Source organism: Prionailurus bengalensis, chromosome C2, assembly GCF_016509475.1.
Source record: "Prionailurus bengalensis isolate Pbe53 chromosome C2, Fcat_Pben_1.1_paternal_pri, whole genome shotgun sequence".
Classification (NCBI taxonomy): Eukaryota; Metazoa; Chordata; class Mammalia; order Carnivora; family Felidae; genus Prionailurus; species Prionailurus bengalensis.
In genome coordinates, this window is record NC_057350.1 from 115,962,961 (window position 1) to 115,986,208 (window position 23,248).

Genomic DNA, 23,248 nt, shown 5'->3' on the forward strand with positions numbered 1-23,248 from the left:
TGGGATGAGTTACTATATTTCTGTGCCTTAGTCTCCTCTGTTTTACATTTTGGGGATATACCAGATAAAAGTCTGTTTCATAGCTTATGTCTAATGGTGGGGAAACATAAATAATTGAACACAGAACTTTAAATAATAAGCACTGTGAATAAAATAAAGGTGGATAGTAAAGAATGATGAAAGGGACCTGTTAAAGAGGTTATTTGACGCATCACAGAATGATGTTGGTCTAAGAATCAGACAGGAATGGAAAATAGGGGTGCCTGGATGGCTTAGTCAGCTCAGGTCACAATCTCACAATCATGGGATCAAGCCCCCTGTTGGGCTCCACACTGAACGTGGAGCTTGCTTGGGATTTTCTCTCTCTCCCTCTCTTCTGCCCTTCCCCTGCTTGTGTGCACATGTGCTCCCTCCCTCCCTCCCTCCCTCCTTCCCTCCCTCCGTAGCTCGCTCTCTCAAAAATAAATAAACTTTAAAAAAAAAAGGGATGGAAAATACAGGCATTTCAAGTAGAATACTCAACCCTAATTTTAGAAATTTTAAGAAATGTGAAATTTTCTGTTGAGATAGAATTAAGATAGAATTCAGTTAGAATTAAGTTCACACACAGAAAGTTCTTTTTCCTTGCAGGCACACAGCCATAATAATAGAAGAGAGAAACTGTAAAAAATCATAGCTGTGAAAAAAACCCCAAAAAACAAAATAAGCATATTTCTGGAAGAAAAGCAGAATAGAAACAAAAATCAGTGAGTGGAGACAGAAGTGATATCTTGTGGTAGACAGTGTTTTCTAAAATAAGACACAAAAAATTATAAGGAAAAATTGATGAAATTCTACTACATTTTAAATTTCCATGCATCAAAGTGCACCATAAACGAGGTAAAAATAAGACTGAAGAATTTATTTCTGGTAAGTGTAACTTACAAAGGATTAGCATTTAGAATGTGTAAAGAAACCTCTACAAATCCATTGGAAAAAGACAATCCAGTAGGAGAAGAGCCACTAAGAATACAAATGTACATTCCAAAGTAAGAAAACACAACCAATAAATGTGGGGAAAGATAGGCAGATTCAGTCATTGAGGAAATCAGATTAAAGGAACAGAGAGGTACTATTTCACCCATTATATTTACAGACATTTAAAAATCTCACAGTGCCACGTATAGGCAAGGTTGTGCAGCAACAGGAACTCCCAGGTACTATGGAGTATAAATTACCATGGTATGAGCAATTGGGGCAAAAATAATGAAGATAGATAAATCACCTAGATATGTAAAAGGATACCTGAAAAAAAAAGTTTTTATTGTGGTTTTTAGAAAAATGTTCAAATATAAATACTGTCCAGTAGGGGATGGAAAATAAAATTGTAGTGTGTCCTTTTATAGGGTGCCTGAGTATCCTTGCAGCATGGCAGCTGGCTTCTTCCAAAGGGAGTGATCAGAGAAGGGGGGTGGGGGCAGTTGGGGGGGAAACTTAATCTCAGGAGTGATGTACCACCATTTTTGCCATATCCCTAATAGAATGTGGGAGGGTACCATGTGAGGTTGTGACAGTCAGAAAGTGGATATTATTAGGGGCCATCTTGGAGTCTGGTTACCACATTAACTATAGCACAGATTCCAAAAACTGCATAGAACAAATGTTATCTTAATAACTATGAGTAACAAATACATATCAGGAAATATTCCAGATTTTTTCCATGTGCCCCCTCTCAATCATAGTTCTCTACCTCCCATAAGTAATCAGTGTCTAGATTTGTAGTTATTTAAAGTGACAAGGTAAAAAATAATAAATCGACAAGGTAAAAATCTAGTTCCTGTTACTTCATCATGGCTGGAAACAGAAGTCTATCTGCTTCATTTTAATTCTTCCTAATTACTCTTTTCATAGAAGCACATATTGCCATCTCTTTATTGACTTCATATATATGCAAAAAAAGCTGAAGACTGTTTCAACTGATTCACTCTTTTAGGAGCATCTGCAGTGGAGAGTTCAAAGAAAACTGATGTTGAAGAGAGACCAAGAACAACACTGATCATCTGTCCACTTTCTGTGTTAAGCAACTGGATTGTAAGTCTTCACAGCCTTTTAAAATGTGACATAATTTATATTTTAGTTTTCATCTTGAAAAGTATTTTGTTAAAGTCATTCATTAGGAGAAATATGTTTGGTCAGCATTCTATGTCTAAGTCAAAATAATTTGTTAGGTGACTCGGGGTTTTATTTGCTGAATTGAAGTACTTCTTTTTTTTGAAGATTTATAGTAAAAGAAACATCATTAATTATTATCATAAGATTTGGTTTATAGTTCTTCCTCTGCCATTTCTGTCCCCCAAGGTAGGAAAAGTATATAACTTTAAGATTCCACTATGTTTATGAACTATTGAAAACTCTTTTCTAAGAACTACACTAGCAATATCTTTTGTTTATATAACAACTTGTAACATTTAGTGAACTCGTATGTACTCTGTTATTCCCTAAGCTCTTCTCATAGACTTTCTCGTTTAGTCCTCACAACTATTATTCTCATTTTCCTGGTGACCAAATTGAAACACAGAGAAATTCAGGAACTTGCCTAAGATCATCCAGCTAATAAATGATGGAGCTAAGATATAATCTCCAACATTCTAATTCTAGAGCCTATGCTTTTACGACTACCAGAAATTTTTTTTTCTTCCAGATTGAATTTCTATTCTAGAGCATTACATTAGAATAGAACCTCTTTCTGTGTTATGTATAAGGAACAGCTTGGTTGTGTTTCCTTTCCAGTTTGAGCTTCAAGCTGCATGTTATAATGAAATAATGACTATAGGAAGCATTGTGAACATAAGGACCACTGGATGTGAACTTCTGTTCTTGCCATGTCAAAGGTTATTTGCATCTCTCCTGGCCTTTTCTCCTCTAATCTCAGAGGTGGAAGAGGTCCCACTCTTTGTAAGACCATTATCTTAGTCTAGGCATTGGATTCCATCTCTTTCCACCTTTGCATTTTATCTGTTATTTTTCTCTTTCCCTGGTTATTTAGTCTCTTCCCAGTGGCTTTTTCTTGACACATACTCAGATCTTTTTCATTTTTAACTACTTCCTCTTGATTATTTCTCACTTTTAAGTTGCTGCTCTTATCCTTTCCTTCTCTATCGTACCTTTTGGGGTTTAATTTCCACTTTGTGCTTTTACTTCTTAGCTTATAATCTGGCTTCTGCCACTTGTTCTCTAACTTGCTTTGGAAAAGATTAGTAGTTATTGTCTAATTGTCAATTCTGTGCCTCTTTATTTTCTTCTTGACTTTTATGTACTCTTGCCTTCTTTGGTTCTTTTTATTATAAGTTTTTGGTGTATATATATAGATATAGATTTTTAAAATTAACATCTTTTTCTGATTTGTGTGTCATTTTTCCTCTTGAGGCCAGAGTGAGGTTTAGTTCCCTCTTGCTCTTTTTTTAATTCCAAAAAAACTATCCTCTCTTTTTTGAGATGTAGTTCATTGTGGGAAGGACAGTACACAGGTACTAGAATGACAGTTTCAGGGTGAGGTTTACAAGTATTAAGGAAGTATAAACAGAACTATGAGTCTTTAAGAGCTTGGGTTCAGGATATGTTTTTTAAAAGTGGCTGGTCAGTATTTCATTATAATTTAATATTTGGAAAACAGCAAAATTTTTATAATATAAACTTCAGAAAGGAAACCTTGGCAAAGTCTTGCCTACTGAGATTATGGAGAAAACTGATTTTTAAAGGAATGAGAGCTGGTGGCATATATGGAATCCTGGCTGAGATTAAAATTTTGCAATCTCTCAATAAGCTAATTCTTCCTAACCCCCAAGTAAATGACCTAGCACCCTAATGAGTAGGCTAGAACTACCTTATCATCCTTTTGTTGTCTTCAGATCTGGGAAGGAATACAGTTAAAGCTGTAAGAGACCATCACACTTCTACCACATACTTATTCTGAATACTTGGACAAGTTACTTCTCCTCCCAATGGAAAATGAAATAGTATCTATTTTATTCATATACAGCACTTAGCACAGTGACTAGAAACTCAATACTATAACTCTATTTTTCCAGGAAAGTTAATTTTTTTCTATTTCAGTTCTAGTCCTTTCACAAATACATTTTTTTTTTCCATTTCAAAGCAGCCCATTGATGCAGTTTTCTATTGGATTCTTTCTCTTTTCCTTTTCCACCGGTTTTCTTAATAAAATTCTCTGCATTTTCACCTTAAGTCTTTCATGTTTTATCCTCTTTTCTTAGTATTTATTCCTTCACTATTTCAGGTATCATTCTCTCTTCAGCTCATAGTAGTCTGGTTTTTGCTCTCACCCTCTATAGTAACTATGAAGGCCTTCAGTGACCTCATTGTTGCCGTGTCCGCTGAGTTCCCTTTTTCTTTACTTCTGCTCTGACTTTATTTTTCTTTTTACAGCATTTTGTTATGTTTTATTTTGTAAGACATCTGTAGGCTCCGTGCAGTTAGTACAGAGCCTGACGTGGGGCTCAAACTCAAAACCATAAGATCATGCATGACCTGAGCCAAAATTGAGTCAGATGCTTAACCAACTGAACCACCCAGGTACCCCTAAACCTTTTTCAGAGAGAGGGAATGAACATAAATTACAAGTTAAAAAAAATCTACCTTGTATTCCTTCTTGAAATTTTAATACTTTTCCCCTCCCCACCCTGTCCAATTTTGTTGCTGACCACTACTTTTCTCCCATGGTTTCTATTGCTGACCCAGGTTTCTGACCACTACTTTTCTCCCATGGTTTCTATTTAGTCTGCCTTTCCCCCCTGCGTAACAAGCACAGTATCTTTTTTGAAATATTAGAAAAATTTTTAAGCAAATCTGCATTTACTTAAACAAGATTCAAGAATTTCAAAAGTTTACCACATTTGTTTTTTTCTTTGCTGGAATATTTTAAATCCTGTCCTAGTAGAAACAGAGGCCGACTGTTTAAATTCTATCATTTTGTAGGCTCTTCCCCTAACCTTCTTTTCTCATTATACATGTTCTTAGAATATCTTACTCATTCCTAAGCTTCATGTACTGTCTGCTGATAACTTTATAAAGTCCATCTCTACATTGTATTACAGGCCAATATTTAGTAGTATACATCTCTAGTCAGACACTCTGTAGTGGCCAAAAATTTTAAATGTCTACAATAGTAATACTATTTTTTTTCTCATTTTTATACCTACTTTCCCCTTCTTTTTTTTAAACTTACATCTTTATCACACAGTTCTAGGCACTCACTTTAAGTATTAAGGACTTTTTTTGTTTTTTGTTTTTTTCATATCCCATATTTATGAGTCCTCAAGTCCCATCAGTCTCTTTTTTTTTGGTATCTTTCTTTCATACCTGTCCTTTTTATTCTCTTCTTACTTCTGACATTCTGGTTTAGGGGTTTATCATCTCCCACCTAAGAGTGAGAGCTTTGTTTCTCTGGTGTCCTTTTTTCCCCCAATCTAATCATGATTTTTTTTTTTCCTGCTCAGTCTCTCAGACCTATTGTTTTCATGATTTAAAAAAAAGTCAACTGCTTTAAATTGATTATGTCCTCAGAGAGGGCAGGGACTAGGTCTTATTTTTCTTTTTAGCTATACCATCCTTCTGGTTGATAATCTGACCAATAGTAGGCCTGTGATAAATGAATAAAAGTAGATACTGAACTTGAATCTCTGCCTATATTCTTGAAAATATTGGTTGGGGGCGCCTGGGTGGCTCAGTCGGTTAAGCGTCCGACTTCAGCTCAGGTCACGATCTCGCGGTCCATGAGTTCGAGCCCCGCATCGGGCTCTGGGCTGATGGCTCAGAGCCTGGAGCCTGTTTCAGATTCTGTGTCTCCCTCTCTCTGCCCCTCCCCCATTCATGCTCTGTCTCTCTCTGTCTCAAAAATAAATAAACGTTAAAAAAAATTAAAAAAAAAAAAAATATTGGTTGTTCTTTTGCTGTTTAATTTTGATATTATCAAGTTTACTTCCTGGGAGCAGTAGAGCCTTTCTGTTAATACTAAATTTTTAAAAAATTAATTACTGTTTGAAAGACATTTGGTTGTTTTTCCTTCTAAAAATGAAGTGGCTGCTCATTGGTAGGGCCAGGCAAAATTTATATAGTGTATTATTATGGCATATATGTCAGTTTTCCTGACAATACAATAATAATTAGTATTGTTATTATCATGGTTGTTATTTTAGTTTGGATAGCAGGAAACTTGATTTTATGCAATTTTAATAGTTTGATTTGTGATACTACTGCCAGGACAATACTTTTTTATATTATTCCTGACACTAATCTGCTTACTATTTAAAATATTTCTAATTTTCTTCTAGGATCAATTTGGACAACATATAAAATCAGATGTGCACTTGAATTTTTATGTTTATTATGGTCCTGACCGTATAAGAGACCCAGCCTTGCTTTCAAAACAAGATATTGTTTTGACTACATACAACATTTTAACTCATGACTATGGAGTAAGTATGCTGAGACTCCTATTTCAGAAGTTGAATTTGAGAAATATTCAGGTTTCTAAAGTGTTCTAAAATTCAGACTTTGTGCTCTTTTTTTCTAAATACTTAAGAATACGTAGGAAGTAGGAGATTGTTTCTTAATACTCTGCAAAAAAAAGTTCAGCTTTCTTCAGCTAATTATGAATATTTTCCATTTAGAACACTTAAAGCTACAGTTTTACATTGGAATTGTAACTAAGTTTAGATAGCAGTTTGTAAGTGAATTCTATTTTTTCTTGTATTCTAGAATATTATTTTCTATCACAATGATTTAATTATCTCAGTTTAAAAATAAACTTTTTTTAATAGCTGAAATTTATGAGTTTCCTGATTCATTTAAAAGTTTAATTTTTGTTTGTTTGCCTGTTCGTCGTTAAAATGTTTTTCAAAATACCTTATTGTCAAAATTTTGGTCTTCTGATAAGAACGTTAACTATTACATAAAAGAAACTAATTATGTTAAATTCAATAATTCTTACTACTGAAAATTTTTCTATCATTACAGTTTTAATCTGAGGTGAAATTAGCTCAGTGTATTGAACCAAAGTCGCAGTAGAGAGCTAGACTACCTAGGTTTGAATGCTAGCTCTGCTATTTCCTAGCTGTAGTACTTTGAGTAACATACGTACTTCACATCTTGGTGCTTCAGTTTTCTCTCTGTAAAATAGGAGTAACCATAATATTTTGTAAGTTTTTGAGCATTCAGCAATTAAAAAAATTGTTTTTAATGTTTATTTTTTGAGAGAAAGAGACAGAGTGTGAGTAGAGGGGCAGAGAGAGAGGGGACACAGAATTGGAAGCAGACTCCAGGCTCTGAGCGGTCAGCACAGAGCCCGACACTGGGCTCAAACTCAAGAGTGGTGAGATCATGACCTGCACTGAAGTTAGACACTTAACCAACTGAGCCACCCAGGCACCCCGAGCATTCAGTAACTTAACGTGTGTACTGCTTAAAGCAGTATCTACCACATAGTAAGCGTTGATACTAAAAAATAGTAGCAATGTGTATTTACCAAATTACGTGAAGTACTGTTTTACTTCCCTGTGTTTTTAATTCCCATGAAACATTTATTTCAGACTAAAGGTGATAGTCCATTACATAGCATAAGGTGGCTAAGAGTGATCCTAGATGAAGGACATGCGATAAGAAATCCAAATGCTCAGCAGACAAAAGCTGTACTTGATTTAGAAGCAGAGAGAAGATGGGTATTAACAGGTAAAAAGGTTATATTTTAAAAATTCTCAAATATGTATCATTGAGTTAGGTAACTTGTAAGTTTTATGCGAATATAAAAAGTTTGTAATTAATCACTGAGGTCATTTACTAAAATATTTTGACTTGTTCTTCACAGTTCCCCATGCTATGGCAACATTGAATAATATAATGAAACAATCACTAGATTTCTTTTTGAACCTTGGAGATTGATTAGACACTTTAATTCTCAATCAGAATCTTGATTTCCCTATTTCTCATCTTGAAGCCAAGCTTGTTTGCTACTTGTGACGCCTGTACTAGAAAATGGGGAAGAGAATATAAACTCAAAGTCATTTTTTCCTTCTTGTTAGTACTCCTGGTTTAAAATCAAATAAATACATGTTCTTGGATAAGGAGAAAGTTGAATTCACTGGGTTGTGTTTTTTTTCTTTATTAGTATGGCAAGTAAGAGCTAAAAATTAGAGCAAAACTGTATTTTGAGATTGTGTATGTATTTAACAAAGGATTATAGTTACAGCTTGATAGCGGGTGTGCCTAGTACAGAATGCCTATTTTCAACTGTTGTTTTCTCTGATTGGGTCAGATGGATATTCTGAATGGATATTCTGGTTGTGGAGTTACAACAGTTTTCTGTTATTTTTAGGTACTCCGATTCAGAATTCTTTGAAGGATTTGTGGTCTCTTCTTTCCTTTTTAAAACTTAAGCCATTTCTTGATAGAGAATGGTGGCATAGAACAATACAGCGTCCTGTCACAATGGGAGATGAAGGGGGACTTAGGTAAGTAATTTCATGAAAACGGATTAATATTAGCAACAAATAACTGTAAGCAGCTTGAACCAATTGCCACTTTGAATACTATTTTAACTTCACTGTTGGCTTTCTTCTCCCAAAAGCATTTATACCTTCATGCCTTTGGCTCTCAGAACCTAATGATTGTTGGCTGGGAAGACAAAGATTTCTAACTACCACTAAAACACAAGCTTTTCCTTTCTTTGATATTAGTCTAACTAAAAGGAAAGGCAGAGCTTTATGGTCTTTGTGTGTTGCTGTTACCCCTGAAACCACCATTAATTGGTTAAACAGTGGCAGGAAAAAACTATGTGCTCTGAACATCCAGTATGCACTAAATTTTCATAACTTATCTTGTGTAACTTTATATAGTGGTAATCGAATGGTAGGATATACACTCGCATCAATAAGAGAGAAAGCTATTTCTCATGGAGACATAAATAAAATTCAACTTGGTGATAGCCATTTCACAGGGTACTCTGCTAATGTGGTTTAAGGTTTTTGGCTAGAGCAGTGGTTTTCAGAGTTTGGGATCCATTAGCAGGTTGTGAAATCATTATAAAGATGGCAGCTAGCCTTATAAAACAAAGTGAAGTAGAATAGAAGGTTTAAGAAATTAGAGCATTTTGTGTGAAATCACATTTTGTACTGTGATTTTCATAGTACTGAAAAAATATTTTTGAAAGTAAGATGTTTTCTCATTCGGAGTTTATGAAATTTAGTATAATGCCTTGCAATTAGTGTAGGTATTTAAGAATTTGAGTGTTGAGGGGCGCCTGGGTGGCGCAGTCAGTTAAGCATCCGACTTCAGCCAGGTCACGATCTCGCGGTCCGGGAGTTCGAGCCCCGCGTCGGGCTCTGGGCTGATGGCTCAGAGCCTGGAGCCTGTTTCCGATTCTGTGTCTCCCTCTCTCTCTCTGCCCCTCCCCCGTTCATGCTCTGTCTCTCTCTGTCCCAAAAATAATAAATAAATGTTGGAAAAAAAAAAAAAGAATTTGAGTGTTGAATATTGAGTGATGTAGTTAAAAGAAATAAGTAAAAAGGTTAGTGATTAGAACAAAAATAGGGAGAAGTTAAGAAAAATAAAGGCAAGATAGAAGATTAGACTGTGACAAGTATTGAGTTGAGGGCAATCAGTGCATCGTTGCTACAATTTTACATTTGTAGAATATATTTCTTATGATATCATATTGGATAAAACTCCAAATAAGGGATTTTTTAAAAACTTACTAGGTTATAAAACAGTAATATATTAAAATACTTTTTTTGTTGTTGTTAAGTCAACTTACACAGAAAAGTTATGTAATTATTTGTTTTATTTTGACTAGGCGTTTACAATCCCTAATTAAAAATATTACTCTTAGAAGAACAAAGACCAGCAAAATTAAAGGAAAACCTGTTTTGGAGTTACCAGAACGTAAAGTATTTATTCAGCACATTACACTTTCAGATGAAGAGAGAAAAATTTATCAGTCTGTAAAAAATGAAGGCAGAGCTACTATTGGAAGGTATGGAAAAAAGAAAGCCATTTTAGAAAATCATTTTTATTTTCTTTCCTATTTAACTGAATAGTATTTTTTAGAAATGTCAGCAGTAAAGTCTGAAGTCTACTGAAAGATAATATGCTTCTTTATTTAAATTGTTTTTCATGAATTTGTAGTTGAAGTAAGTGAAATTGTATTACAACTTACCAGGTAAGTAATTCCTTAAGTTAGGGAAAAAAATGAAATGATGAATTATGAATGGCTAGTTAAAAGACCTTGTTTGTTCTATTCCTGGCTCTCTATCATGGGAGTAGATAAAAACATTGAGAGAAGTATATATATATATATATAGAGAGAGAGAGAGAGAGAGAGAGAGAGAGACAGAGAGAGATAAAAAACCTATTTAAGGACCAAAACTTTGGGGAATGTCCACATTTAAGAAGTAGGAAAATAAAGAGAAGTTTATGTAGAAGATTCTATCAAGGGCAGAATTATGAAGAAAAGTAAAGAAAACTGTTGGAGAAAGAGGGAATGGTTAGGAGTGTCAGATAGTATGGAGACTTAGAAAAGCCATTTAAATGGTGATTCAGGAGTTATTGGTGTAAAATCTTAACATAGGTTCACCAGAATAGTGAGGTGTGTACCAAATTGTAGGTGTAAGGGAATTGCAAAGAAGTAGCAGCTGTAGGTAGGGGTAGACAACTTTCATGAAGTTTGTAAACGGAAGAAGAAAGTGAGACTGGTACATAGGATTGCTGGTTGGTTGCTCTGTCAGTGTTTTGCATTTTATTTGAAAAATCTGCCTTGAGGGGCGCCTGGGTGGCGCAGTCGGTTAAGCGTCCGACTTCAGCCAGGTCACGATCTCGCAGTCCGTGAGTTCGAGCCCCGCGTCAGGCTCTGGGCTGATGGCTCGGAGCCTGGAGCCTGTTTCCAATTCTGTGTCTCCCTCTCTCTCTGCCTCTCCCCCGTTCATGCTCTGTCTCTCTCTGTCCCAAAAATAAATAAACGTTGAAAAAAAAATTTAAAAAAAAAAAAAAAAAGAAAAATCTGCCTTGAGAAAAGAAAGCATAGAAGAGACTACACATAGAAAAGAGAATAAAGCAGATTGGTGGATAAAAATGAAGCCTAGCGGGGGGGGTAAAGAGTGCAGTCAGTGAAATATGAGACAAAGGGTATCTACAGAGAAAGGTGGTGGGAAGTTGAAGATAGCTGGATTTGCAGCCATTATAAAAAGTTGTTAAAGTTCTTAGAGTGGGATACAGGCTTCATGTAGTATTGAATATATGTAGACTTTCCAACAACACGTGAAATCTGGGACTTTCCAACAACATGTGAAATCTGGGGAATAGGAGCTGATAACGTAGATTATAAAGGGATTGGGGATTGGTAGAAGGTGAGAAATTCTAGTCCAAGCAAGAACATGTTTGATGGTAGTGCTTATGGAACCAGAATGAGTAGGAGACAAGTAAAGGCAAAAGAGGGCTGAGAAAATAGGCGAATCTTCAAGATACGAGAACTTCATTGAAATATGAAGCAGGTTTAACAGGAATTAGTTTGAAAGAGATTGTTCTAACTAAGTAAGTGATTTCAGATTTCAGAATTTTGCAGTGGTGATTGAAATTTCCTTCATACTCATTCTTTCAACCAGAATTTATTAAGTGTAATACATTTTGAGATACAACATAATAAAATAGACAAAAGTCTTTACCCTCAATGAGTTTATATTTTAATGGCAGGAAACAGACAATTAAAAAAAATTAAATTTTATGGAAAAAAACTAAAGCAGAGAAAGGGGATAGGAAGTGTTGAAGCTAATAGGTTATTCAGTGAAGACCTTACTGAGGTGATATGTGGGAATAGGTCTAAAAGAGACTGGAATTGGGGACATTTCAGAGGGAACCGCAAGTATAAAGGCCCTGAGTTGGGAGCATGTTTGGTGAGCTTAGAAAGCAACTGAGGCAAGTGTGGCTGGATGATATGAGCTAGATGGAAAAGCAATGATGTCAGAGAGAGATTGGAGTGGGGACTACATGGTGGTTTTGTAAGGCATTACTGCATATTTCAAGGACTTTGGCTCTTACTTTCTTTAGTTTAGAAAACTTTGAAGGGTTTTGAGCCAGGAGAGTGATATAATCTTACTTATATTTTAAAAGGATCACTGACTGCTGTGTTAAGATTTAGATTCTAGGAGTACGGGCATAGATAGGGAGAAGAGTGGCAGTAGTCAAAGTAAGAGATCATGGTGGTTTTCACTACAGTAGAGTGGTGATGAAGGGGGTGAAAAATGGTTGGATTCTGTCATAGTTTGAAGGCAGAGCCAACAGAACTTGCTGATGGGGAGGGAGACAGGAGTCAAAGATAACACTGAGCTTTTTCACATGAATGTGACTAGAAAGTTGAAATTACCATTTGCAGAAATAGGTCTGTGGGAGGAGCAGAGTTTTTTCAGGAAAGATCGGAAGTTCAGTTTTGGACCCATTGACTGATGCCTGTGAAACTTCTAAGGGGAGATTCTCATATATAGGAAATTAGTGTTCATGGGAAAGTTCTTAATGTAAATTTGAAAGTCACCTGTGTGTAGATGGTAATTAAAGCATGAGACTGGATGAGAAGAGATCTAACAAGGAAGACAGGAGTGGCTGGTGGAAGAGGTGTGGTGGAAGCTTCTACTCTTATCTGGGACTCAAAAGAGATCCGTTAAACTGAAATGCTGACTATTAGTGTAGTAAGTGACCATACCAAGGAATAGACTGGTTGTAAAGGTTATTCTATTTGAAAAGGTTGAGAAGAGTTAACTATTGAAACCACAGAAAAGAAATAGATTGTTTTAAAAGTTTTCTTTTTCTTTTTTAAATGTTTGTTTATTTCTGAGAGAGAATGAGCAGGGGAGGGGCAGAATCCAAAGCAGGCTCTAGGTTCTGAGCTGTCAGCAGAGAGCTCGACGTGGGGCTCGAACTCAAGAACCGCAAGATCATAACCTGAGCCAAAGTTGGATGCTTAACTGACTGAGCCACCCAGGCACCCCTAAAAGTATTTTTTTACTATGTAATTCATTTAGTAACATTTATTGAGCACTTACTAGATGTTATGCATTCAAGTGCTTATATGTTTTAATTCACAACAATCTTACCAAGTCAATACGATGATTACCCACGTTTTCTAGATAAAGAGTCTGAGGCACAGTAACTTGTACTAGGTCACACAGCTAGTGAATGACAGAGCTGGTATTTAGATTCAGGCAGTTTGGTTCTAGAGCTTGTGAGTTTAACCTTTATATTATATTGCCTCTTCTTTGTACTGTTGACTGTTTAGAATTATTTGTTGACATAATACTACTATTACTAATAACAGCAGATAGATAGATGGATAGATATATGACTTAACCATAGTGCAGACACTATTCTGAGTGTTTTCCATGTATTAACTTTTTTTAATACAACTGTCTTATAGTGTCATGGTAATAATACATACTCATAAAGATGTGACAGCTGAAGACACAGGTTAAAAATCTACCCGGAGCACCTAGGTGGCTCAGTTAGTTAAGTGTCTAACTTCGGCTCAGCTTATGATCTCACAGTTTGTGAGTTAGATCCCTATGTCAGGCTCTGTGCTGACAGCTCAGAGACTGGAGCCTCCTTTGGATTCTGTGTCTTTCTCTCTCCCTGCCTCTCCCCGACTCATGCTCTGTGTCTTTCTCTCTCAAAAATAAACATAAAAAAAAAAAAGAAAGAAAAACCTACCTAAAGTTTCACAGTTAAATTGGCAGAGCCAGGTTTTCAACTCAATCTAGCTCTAGAGTCTGTGCTCCTAATCATTAAGCTGTACTTCTTCTATTGCCTTAATATACTTATAAATGTGATTGTATATAATTTTTGGATTACCCATTCTTCTTTCAGAAACCTGTCATTGTCCTGCTGTATTTTCTGTTGGATGTTTCTATTGAAAACCCTGATTTTATTTTAGGTTTTTCTTTAAAGTCCAGCACCAAGACCTCTCTTGATTTTTTTCTGGAACATGTGATACTGTTTAAATCTGTAGATTCTGGGCTTTTCCACCTCCTCCTTTTCCTGGAGAGTTTTCTTTAAATGTTGTTTTCTGTTCCATTTTTTTATCTTTGTATGTTTTAGATGTTTTTTTGTTTTCCATTGGTATCATTTTATTCTAATCCTTTATATCTTTCTGTTAAATTTTATTTTTTCTAAGTTTATTTTTGAGAGAGAGCGCATAAGCGAGGGAGGAGCAGAGAGAGGGGGAGACACAGAATGTGAAGCAGGCTCCAGGCTCTGAGCTGTCAGCACAGAGCCTGATACAGGGCTCGAACCCACGAGCTGGGAGATCATGACCTGAGTTGAATTTGGACTCTTGACAGACTGAGTCACCCAGGCGCCCCTGTTTAATTTTATTTTTTATTTTTCTGTTTCCCACATTCTTGCTTATGTTTATGTCAGTGGCTTGTCTCTTTTATGCTGATTTCAATGTGGCTTTCATTTCTCTGATGGTTCACTTTTCTCTTTCACACTTCTGAACTGTACCACCTCAGTTTTCATCTGTTGTTTTGCCATGATAGTAAATCATGGCAGTATCCTTGTTCATAATTTTTATTTGCTCTGTGGCCACATTTTTTTGGTGAGTTTTCTTTCAATGCCATTTGTTCGTCCCTTGCTCTTTGCTGATTATTATATTTGAATGTCTTGAGTTCTTTCTGGACTATTTATAAGAGGTTAATATGAAGGGGGAAGGCCATAGCTATGTCACAGACTAGTAGGAAGTATCCCTATATAAATTATGACTCAGGGTTATATATATGAGCCTTTTAGGTTTTATTTGTGCTTATACAACAGAGATCAGAAGCTGTAGATTCCTTGTAATATGGAATTTTATGCCCATAATCTTTTCTGTAAACACAGTAGGTCTGTTGTATTTCCTTATTTAGCTGGTCTTCTCTCTTTGGTATAAAACTTGTCCAGGGAAGTTCAGACCACAGCCATGTACCCTGTTCTGTTTTTGCATATGAAACATGTTGATTTTCCCCTAAGGGTTGTGCCATCTGTTTTGAAGAACTGTGCTCTGGCAGGTCTGTTTGAGATCTGCAGTCATCTCTCTTGGTATCTTCTATCCAACTTCTATTGTAACTGGCAGCCATTTCTCATATATTTTGCTTCATTGTTACAAGTCTCTTATTTCATTAAAGGTGGTTTGCTTTTCTGTTTTCCACTGTTTTGATTTCCAGAGAAGAAGGGAACAATGCCATTTTTATTCCACTATTTTAGAATAGGGAATAATATTGTTTAAAGGCCTTCATAATATTTAACATTTTTATCTCTAGGTATTTTAATGAAGGGACTGTCCTTGCACACTATGCAGATGTCCTGGGTCTTTTGCTTAGATTGCGGCAGATTTGTTGTCATACTCATCTTCTTACGAATGCAGTGTCTTCCAGTGGTCCCTCAGGTAAGTAGATGTGATTGGTTTACACTATTATATTGGTTACGGATATTTAAATCAGGATGAGAAATTTTTCATATTACCTAAATACAGTTTCTTATTCGTCAGATGAACATTGTTTTTAGAATAGAACTCAAGAATATACCCACAAATTCTTACCAATGAAATGGAGTAATAATGACGTCTTCCAGGATTTCCAGTGACAGATAACAGTGACAAATTGGATTTGCTTTTTATTCTGTGGTAGTATGTGCAGACTATAATGATGCTGTTGTGTAAGGTATATTATGTGGGTTAGCTACTATTCTAGCATCTGAATTTTTTTTTAATTTAAACCATGCTTTTTGCCTATGATAGAAAAAACCTAAATAAGGACTACCCGAGCAAAACTTTTCCCCATATAAGGAAGATTAACTTGTCTAGTCATATTACAAATCTTGCTGTGAAATTAATTTTTCAGCCTTTTCTCTAGGAAATGATACACCTGAAGAACTACGAAAGAAGTTAATAAGGAAGATGAAGTTAATTCTGAGCTCAGGTTCTGATGAAGAATGTGCAATTTGCTTGGATTCTTTAACGGTTCCTGTCATAACACATTGTGCACATGTCTTTTGTAAGCCCTGTATTTGCCAAGTCATTCAGAACGAGCAGGTTAGTTTATGCTAGGTACAGAGTCAGTGTTTGATGGAATGGTGCACTAGTCAGTCTTGAGTGTAATGAAAACCGAAGTCCAACAGATTGTAAAGAGTTGGATTTACTTAGACTTACTAGTGCACCTTTTATGGTTAATTATGTCAGTATTTTATAGGTAATCTGTTTCTTATAATTCCTTTTAAACATAAAAAGACACCACACATTTGGAGGCATGTTCACAATTAATATCCTAGTTCTACTGTTAAGATCATTGCTATCCAATAAATGGATCAGTAATGTGAGACACAAAGGTAATTTTAAACTTTCTAGTAGAAATAGGTGAAGTTAGTGACATTTTTGTTTATCCAGTATATCTAAAATTGAGATTTTTACATGATTTTTTTACTTTAAGTGTTCAGAGTGTGGTATTGTACAGTTACAGCACATCTCAGTTTGCCTTTGCTGCATGTCAGGGGCTTGCCACATGTGTTTATTGGCTATTGGATAAGGTAGGTCTAGATTCTTAGATATGGTAGAATTTTTGAAGTGGAATAATCCTTTAAGCAGTTCTTCAGCTGAGGTAGAGTTTTTTTTAAAACATTTTTATTGGTATACTTGTAGGAAAAAATGCCTAAGTCATGATCGTGCAGTTGAGTGAATTATGAAGTAAACACATTCATTTAACTACTACTCTGGTCTCCCTGTGTCCCCTTCCAATCATTTACCTCCTCCCTCCTCCCCAAAGCTAACACCACTAAACTGACTTTTAACATTGTTTTAGTTTCACAATCTTTTTATTATAATAGTATTTGGTATGTAGTTATTTTGGAGACTGTTTATTAGCTTGTGTTGGTACAAATGGACACAAAAAATATTGCTTTGTATGAGCCTGATAGGATTTAACAGGTCTTGACTAGCTTTGTAAGCCATCTAAAAAGGAAAAAAAATTTTAAGTTTATTTATTTATTTTGAGAGAGAGAAGCAGGGTGGGAGGGGCAGAGAGAGAGGGGGATAGAGGATCCAAAGCGGGCTCTGTGCTGACAGCAGAAAGCTTGATGCAGGGCTCAAACTCCCAAACCATGAGATCATGACCTGAGCCAAAGTTGGACACTGAACCGACAGAGTCACCCAGGTGCCTCAGAAATTTTTTTTTCCTAAAGAACAGTTTCAACTAGTGTACTGTAATGTAGTTAGGTTCAAGATACTATTATTTCTGGTTTCTTTACTTGTCTGCAAGTAGTACACTTCACCCTGAACAAGGCAGGGGTTGGGGTGCTAACCCCCTGTGCAGAAAATCTGCCCTAAAACTTTACTAATAGCCTACTGTTGACTGGAAGCCTTACTGATAACATAAACAGTTGACACATATCTTTGTTATATATTATATGTGGTATTCTTACAGTAAAGAGAAAATACTAAAATCATAAAATTCATTTATAGTACTGTACTGTATTTACTGAAAAAAAATCCTCATACCCATGTTCAAGGGTAAACTGTATTATAGTATTTGTTTCAAGTTCCTGTTGCTAGTCAAGATGACATACTTTTTGCTCCTTTTTTTACCCAGTCCCACTTGACACATTAGAATACTACATCTGCCTGGAGTTGAGCATGTACAGATTTATCTCAAGTGGATGAATCTAAAAAGTCTAATAAAATGCTAGCTATTAAGGTTTTAGAATTTACCATGCTTTTTAAAAATTTAGGTAAGTTGGGGCACCTGGGTGACTCAGTCGGTCAAACATCTGACCCTTGATTTTAGCTCAGGTCATGATCTCACGGTTCGTGAGTTTGAGCCCCATGTCTGGCTCTGTGCTGATGGTGCAGAGCCTGCTTGGGATTCTCTTTCTGCCCCACCATCATGCGCTCACTTGCTCTCTCTCAAATAAACTTGATAAAAAATTTTAGGTAAGTTGATATTTGTTCCTCTGATAAACTTCATTCATATCTTATTCTTTTCTTATATAGCCACATGCTAAATGTCCTTTATGCAGAAATGATATACATGGAGACAATTTATTAGAATGTCCTCCAGAAGAATTGGCATGTGACACTGAAAAAAAGTCTAATATGGAATGGACATCCAGTTCAAAGGTAAAATATACATGGGCAAATATTTGAGTATTTGTTTTACATTTATATGAGGATACCATTTATTAAAATAATTCTTTTCATCCTGTCATTTAAATGTTATGCTCTGTTAGTTAACTTTTTAATTTTCTAGTGGTGCATTTGAGAGCAAAGAAGCTTCAGTTTATGAGTGCATTTTTTCAGTGTTTTTAAAAACATTGTCTTTTACTTTTGCATTTTTAGGGAAATAATGGGGCAGGGCCTTTCTTTTCCTAATAAAAAAATTATATGTATTTTGCCTATTCAAAATGGAATCCAACAGGTGTTCTAATTTTTTTTTGCAGATTAATGCACTAATGCATGCATTGATTGACTTAAGAAAGAAGAACCCCAACATAAAAAGTTTAGTTGTTTCTCAGTTTACAACATTCCTGTCTTTAATAGAAACACCACTCAGGTAAATTCAGTATTGTTTCTCACTTTGAGTAAAAGGATTTTATGTAAGTGTTTTGATAGGGATAGCAAAAAATAATTGTCTTACCAGTTACAGTCATTTCATCTATGTAAAATGATAGAGTCACAATATTTCCTGGGAGCATAGGATTTTAAAGATAAGTCCTGAATTTATCAGAAAAAAATACTGACTGGTGGTTAGTAAATACTTGTCAGAATAAATGAGTGGAAGAATTGGTTGGATGAAATTTGTAATTAACATGTTTTTAAAATAGTATAGAAGGTGTTACTTGTCTCTTTTGTCCTTCCATTAGAGCCTCTGGATTTGTGTTTACTCGTTTGGATGGTTCTATGGCACAGAAGAAAAGAGTTGAATCAATTCAGTGTTTTCAAAACACTGAAGCAGGATCTCCAACTATAATGCTTCTATCTTTGAAAGCAGGTGGAGTTGGTTTAAATCTTTCTGCAGCTTCTCGCGTGTTTTTAATGGATCCAGTAAGTAGTTCTGTAGATTTTAAACTTTTTTGAAAAATGAACTGTTTGGTAAATACCTTTGCAGTTATAATTGATTGTGAAAACTCTGAGGCAAACTTTAGAAATAGATAACTTAGTAAATGTGTATTGAGGGCTTTTTCTTAAGCACTTTACATATATCAAATGAAATTGTCACAATATCCCTATGAGGTCAATGTATTACTGTCCTTACTTTACAGGTGAGGAAACTGAAGCACAGAGAAGTAAAATAACTTGCCCATCAAAGTCCATGTTTTTAATTTGTGTGCTGCAGTTTTCTACTTCTATATATATGCAATTAGTTTCTGTTATCTGTCATGCTTTTAATGTAGTGGTTTCATCCATGTGGCCAACAAATAATGCAGTCCTATGTTGTGTCAAGGAGTCTTACAGGCACTAGGAATCTGGCTATAAACAAGGTAGACAAAGTAGCTACCATCATGGTGCTAATAGTCTCAATTTTTAATGTGCAAAGAATTAGGTAGAATGTAATTTCTGACCTGTATCCTCAGAGATTTAGGAGTTCTTAGATGTGACCCAGGAAGCTGTTTTAATACAGACCATAGGTGATTCAGGTGCAGGTGTCCAGCATCACAATTTTAGAAACTAATACCATTCATGGAATATTTTGGATAAATTCTAGCATCTAATAGGGTGCAGTCACTTGTGGTTGGTATAATATAGGTTTAGCTGTAGAGTGGGAGCTAAAATTCAGACTGAACTTTACTCACTAAACTGACCTAGGAGGAACATCCACAGAGGAGCAGCACCTTGTTCTAATTGCTCAAAGAGGCTGTTTGAGCTGCAGGCATTCTGGACTAACTTAGTTTCTAATTTGTACTGGGTTACTGTTTGGGCTAGCGGCAACCCTATTTGCTATTTCTGTGATTCATAGATTTGAGATTTGTGGTTTTAGAGCTTGTTGCCTGAAACTCAGAAAATTTCATAACCAAGTTTACTGAGCTACAAATTTGAGTTCTTCTGGTTAGGCCATCTAGTTTATGTATGAACGCACCTCTTACCAAGACTTTTTCCTCACCTGAGGGTAATAACACCCACCCAGTTCAATACTAGCCAGAGCCATATTTTGGCATTCACAGACATTAATGTCATGGATGGCAGTGGTCTGTTGTGTTTTCTTGCCTTCGTTTTGTGGATGAAGTCTTAAATCTTTGCTAGAGTTTTAACTAACCTGATGATATTCTTAAAAGATGATTTTTGGACAGATTCCCAAATTATTTTTTTCTTTGGTTATAATCTTAATATCTGATAAGGAAAAGGTGGATACCAAATATAGTTTTATAAAACTGATGATCAAAAACTATATTCTTTTATCAGTTTACAAAAACTTCTGGAATGTTTTAGTAATTCATAGATTGATTTTCATTGAACATTTTAAATGTTTCTTTGAAATGGAAGCCACGTTCCAGGAAAATAACTCATGAAAATCTTTGACCTTTTCACGGAATATTGCATAAGGGCTAAGGTGTATTTTAAATGTTTGATTATGAACTTTTGATAAAGCTAATTACCTTCCTTCATCAGTACATGTGAGAATGAAAACTGTCAGTTTTAGATCATGAAATAAATTTAGATTCCTGGTAGTCATACTATACGTATATTGTCAGCTCATTAGAAGGTTCCTAGATAAAATACAACAGAAAGAACATTTTACCTGGGCTCTTGGTATAACGGTTTCTAAGCGTGTCCAATTGTGAAATACAAAATATGTACAAAATATGATTATCAGTTTTAGAAAACCATAAGCTAAATATTTCCTTAAAATCTGATTTCTGTACAAAAACCACCCAAAACTCAGATTACAACAGTAGTAAAATCTCCTTTTCCCTAGAGCTCAAAGGAACTTTAAATAGAAGAAAGTAACAGCCTGAGTATGAATCCTATTATACACTTACTTACATGTACATTTATGATTTTGTTTAATTTTCAGATAGTACTTTGCTGTGTAAATGTTACTTTTCCCTCAACACCCCATTTTCAGCTTCAAGAATCATCCCATAGTTTAAAATTTAATGATCCCTACACTGATAGTTCATGATAGTATTTCCAAACCATTTGACTCCTGTATTTCTAGACTGAAGAACTCTGTATGTTTCTGCGTATTCTTTTCTTCGCTTCATTGTTTTATTCTTCACTTTAAGACAGTCCCCAAACGGGTGCCTGGGTGGCTCGGTTGAGCATCCAACTCTTGATTTCAGCTCAGGTCATGATCCCAGGGTTGTGGGATGGAGACCCCGTCCCCAGCATGAAGCCTACTTAAGATTCTCTGATTCTCTCTCTCCCTCTGCCCCTCTCCACAGCTCTCTCTTTAAAAAAAAAAAAAAAAAGTCTCCATGAGAATGCCTTTGTTTAATGTTACTTTTAGTTCAATTTTGAAGTCACATTCAAATATAGATACAAAAAATTACATCAACAGAGCCTCTAGTTTTAGGACTTTTAACAAATGGAAGTAAAAAAGAAAAACCAGCAAAAAGAAAACTTTTTTTCATAAATGGACCCAATTATGTATCTTTTCTGATGTAAATTAAGCCATTTAAGAGGATGTGTAACCTTTTTTTCCTTTGTTAAACATAGATCAACTTCAAAATGAAAAAGAAAAGATACTAATGCTGGGTGCTTTCTATGCATCAGGCACTGTTATTGGATACTAGAAGCAGTGGAGTGAAATGATGGAGAGTAGCTGCTGGTCATAGTAGCAGAGCGGGTGGGGTTCCCAGAGCATTTATGTCAGTATCTAATTCAGTCAGAGAAATTTGAGTCAGTAATAGATGACTGAGTAATACTGAAATGAAAGGATATGTGCAGAAAACTCACAGATCAGGGTGGTAATAAAGCCGTTCATATTCTTGTTAGGCCTGGAATCCAGCTGCTGAAGATCAGTGCTTTGACAGATGCCATAGACTTGGCCAGAAGCAAGAAGTTATCATCACAAAAGTGAGTTTTTAAGCCCTGTGTTTTAAAATTAAGTTGATTTGGTTTTTAAAATTACACAAAAAAATGTATGAATGTATTATAAAAGTTTGCAGAAATATGCAGAACAAAATATGAAGATCACCTTTAATCTCCTTTAGAGGAAACCACCATCAGTAGTTTAACATGTTATTCAAAGTCCCTTTCTCTACTTTACATAGATTCATTTGTATGTATACATCTCTCCTTTAAAAAATTTCTTTTAAGGTAAATGGGACCATACTTTTATTTTTTTCCCTTAGCAGTATATATTGGGAACTACCATATAAGTACATATAGAGCCTATTCTTTTTTTCCCTATACTAGTAAAGTATACATAAAAATAGTTGAAGTAAATACTGTGAAGTGTCCAGTTCAGTGGCAGTACTTACTTTCATACTGTCGTGCAGTTATCACCATCATCCATCTCCAGAACTTTTTCATCGCAACTTGAAACTCAGCCCTCAGCAAACAACCTTCTGCTTTCTGTGTATTTGATGACCCTACAAAGCCATTTTTTTTAACATCTGCATATAGATACATCATAATTTCTTTAACTAGTCTAATGTTTTGCTAATAAAAACAGTGCCATAATTGGCATTATATTACATAAAAGTACTTCTTCAGGATAGGTTAAGGAAACTAGAATTCTGGATTTAGAACTCTTACAGCTTTCAAGTTGTTTTCAAAATAGGCTTAATGATATATAAGCATGATATAAATTTTTCCTTACATGATGGTCAAAAAACTGCCCTTTCAGGGCACCTACGTGGCCCAGTTGGTTAAGCATCTGACTTCACCTCAGGTCGTGATCTCATGGTTCATGAATTCGAGTCCCACGTCGGGGCTCTGTGCTGACAGCTCAGAGCTTGGAGCCTGTTTCAGATTCTGTGTCTCCCTATCTCTGTCTGTCCCTCTCCCGAGAGTTCATGCTTTCTCTCACAAAATGAATAAACATTAAAAAAAATTTTTTTAAAGTCCCCTTTCAATTTACATATACCAAAGACTTTGAGTATATTTATATTTCACTTATCTGTTAATATTTTTTTCTGTGAATTGGTTGGTGTTTGCCCAGTTTTCATGAAGTACAAATATAGTCTTATAAAATAAAGGACTCTTTTATACAGTCTGATTTAAAATTTGTTGGGTATATTGCAGATGGTT

General features: G+C 35.4%; 1 protein-coding gene across 12 annotated transcripts in view; it reads left to right on the forward strand.

Annotated features, from left to right (window-relative positions):
- HLTF (helicase like transcription factor) overlaps positions 1–23,248 on the forward strand; it is a 51,168-nt gene that overhangs the window by 23,944 nt on the left and 3,976 nt on the right. For 6 of the 12 annotated variants that reach the window (XM_043595176.1, XM_043595181.1, XM_043595175.1 and 3 more), the window contains exons 14-24: positions 1,973–2,070; positions 6,330–6,473; positions 7,587–7,725; positions 8,369–8,504; positions 9,845–10,024; positions 15,327–15,451; positions 15,918–16,096; positions 18,047–18,172; positions 18,493–18,605; positions 18,916–19,096; positions 21,989–22,069. In XM_043595176.1, the coding sequence (XP_043451111.1) occupies positions 1,973–2,070; positions 6,330–6,473; positions 7,587–7,725; positions 8,369–8,504; positions 9,845–10,024; positions 15,327–15,451; positions 15,918–16,096; positions 18,047–18,172; positions 18,493–18,605; positions 18,916–19,096; positions 21,989–22,069 (1,502 nt within the window). Of the gene's footprint in view, positions 1–1,972; positions 2,071–6,329; positions 6,474–7,586; positions 7,726–8,368; positions 8,505–9,844; positions 10,025–15,326; positions 15,452–15,905; positions 16,097–18,046; positions 18,173–18,492; positions 18,606–18,915; positions 19,097–21,988; positions 22,070–23,248 lie in introns of all 12 variants that reach the window. The other 6 variants (XM_043595169.1, XM_043595171.1, XM_043595170.1 and 3 more) reach the window with 1 other exon arrangement.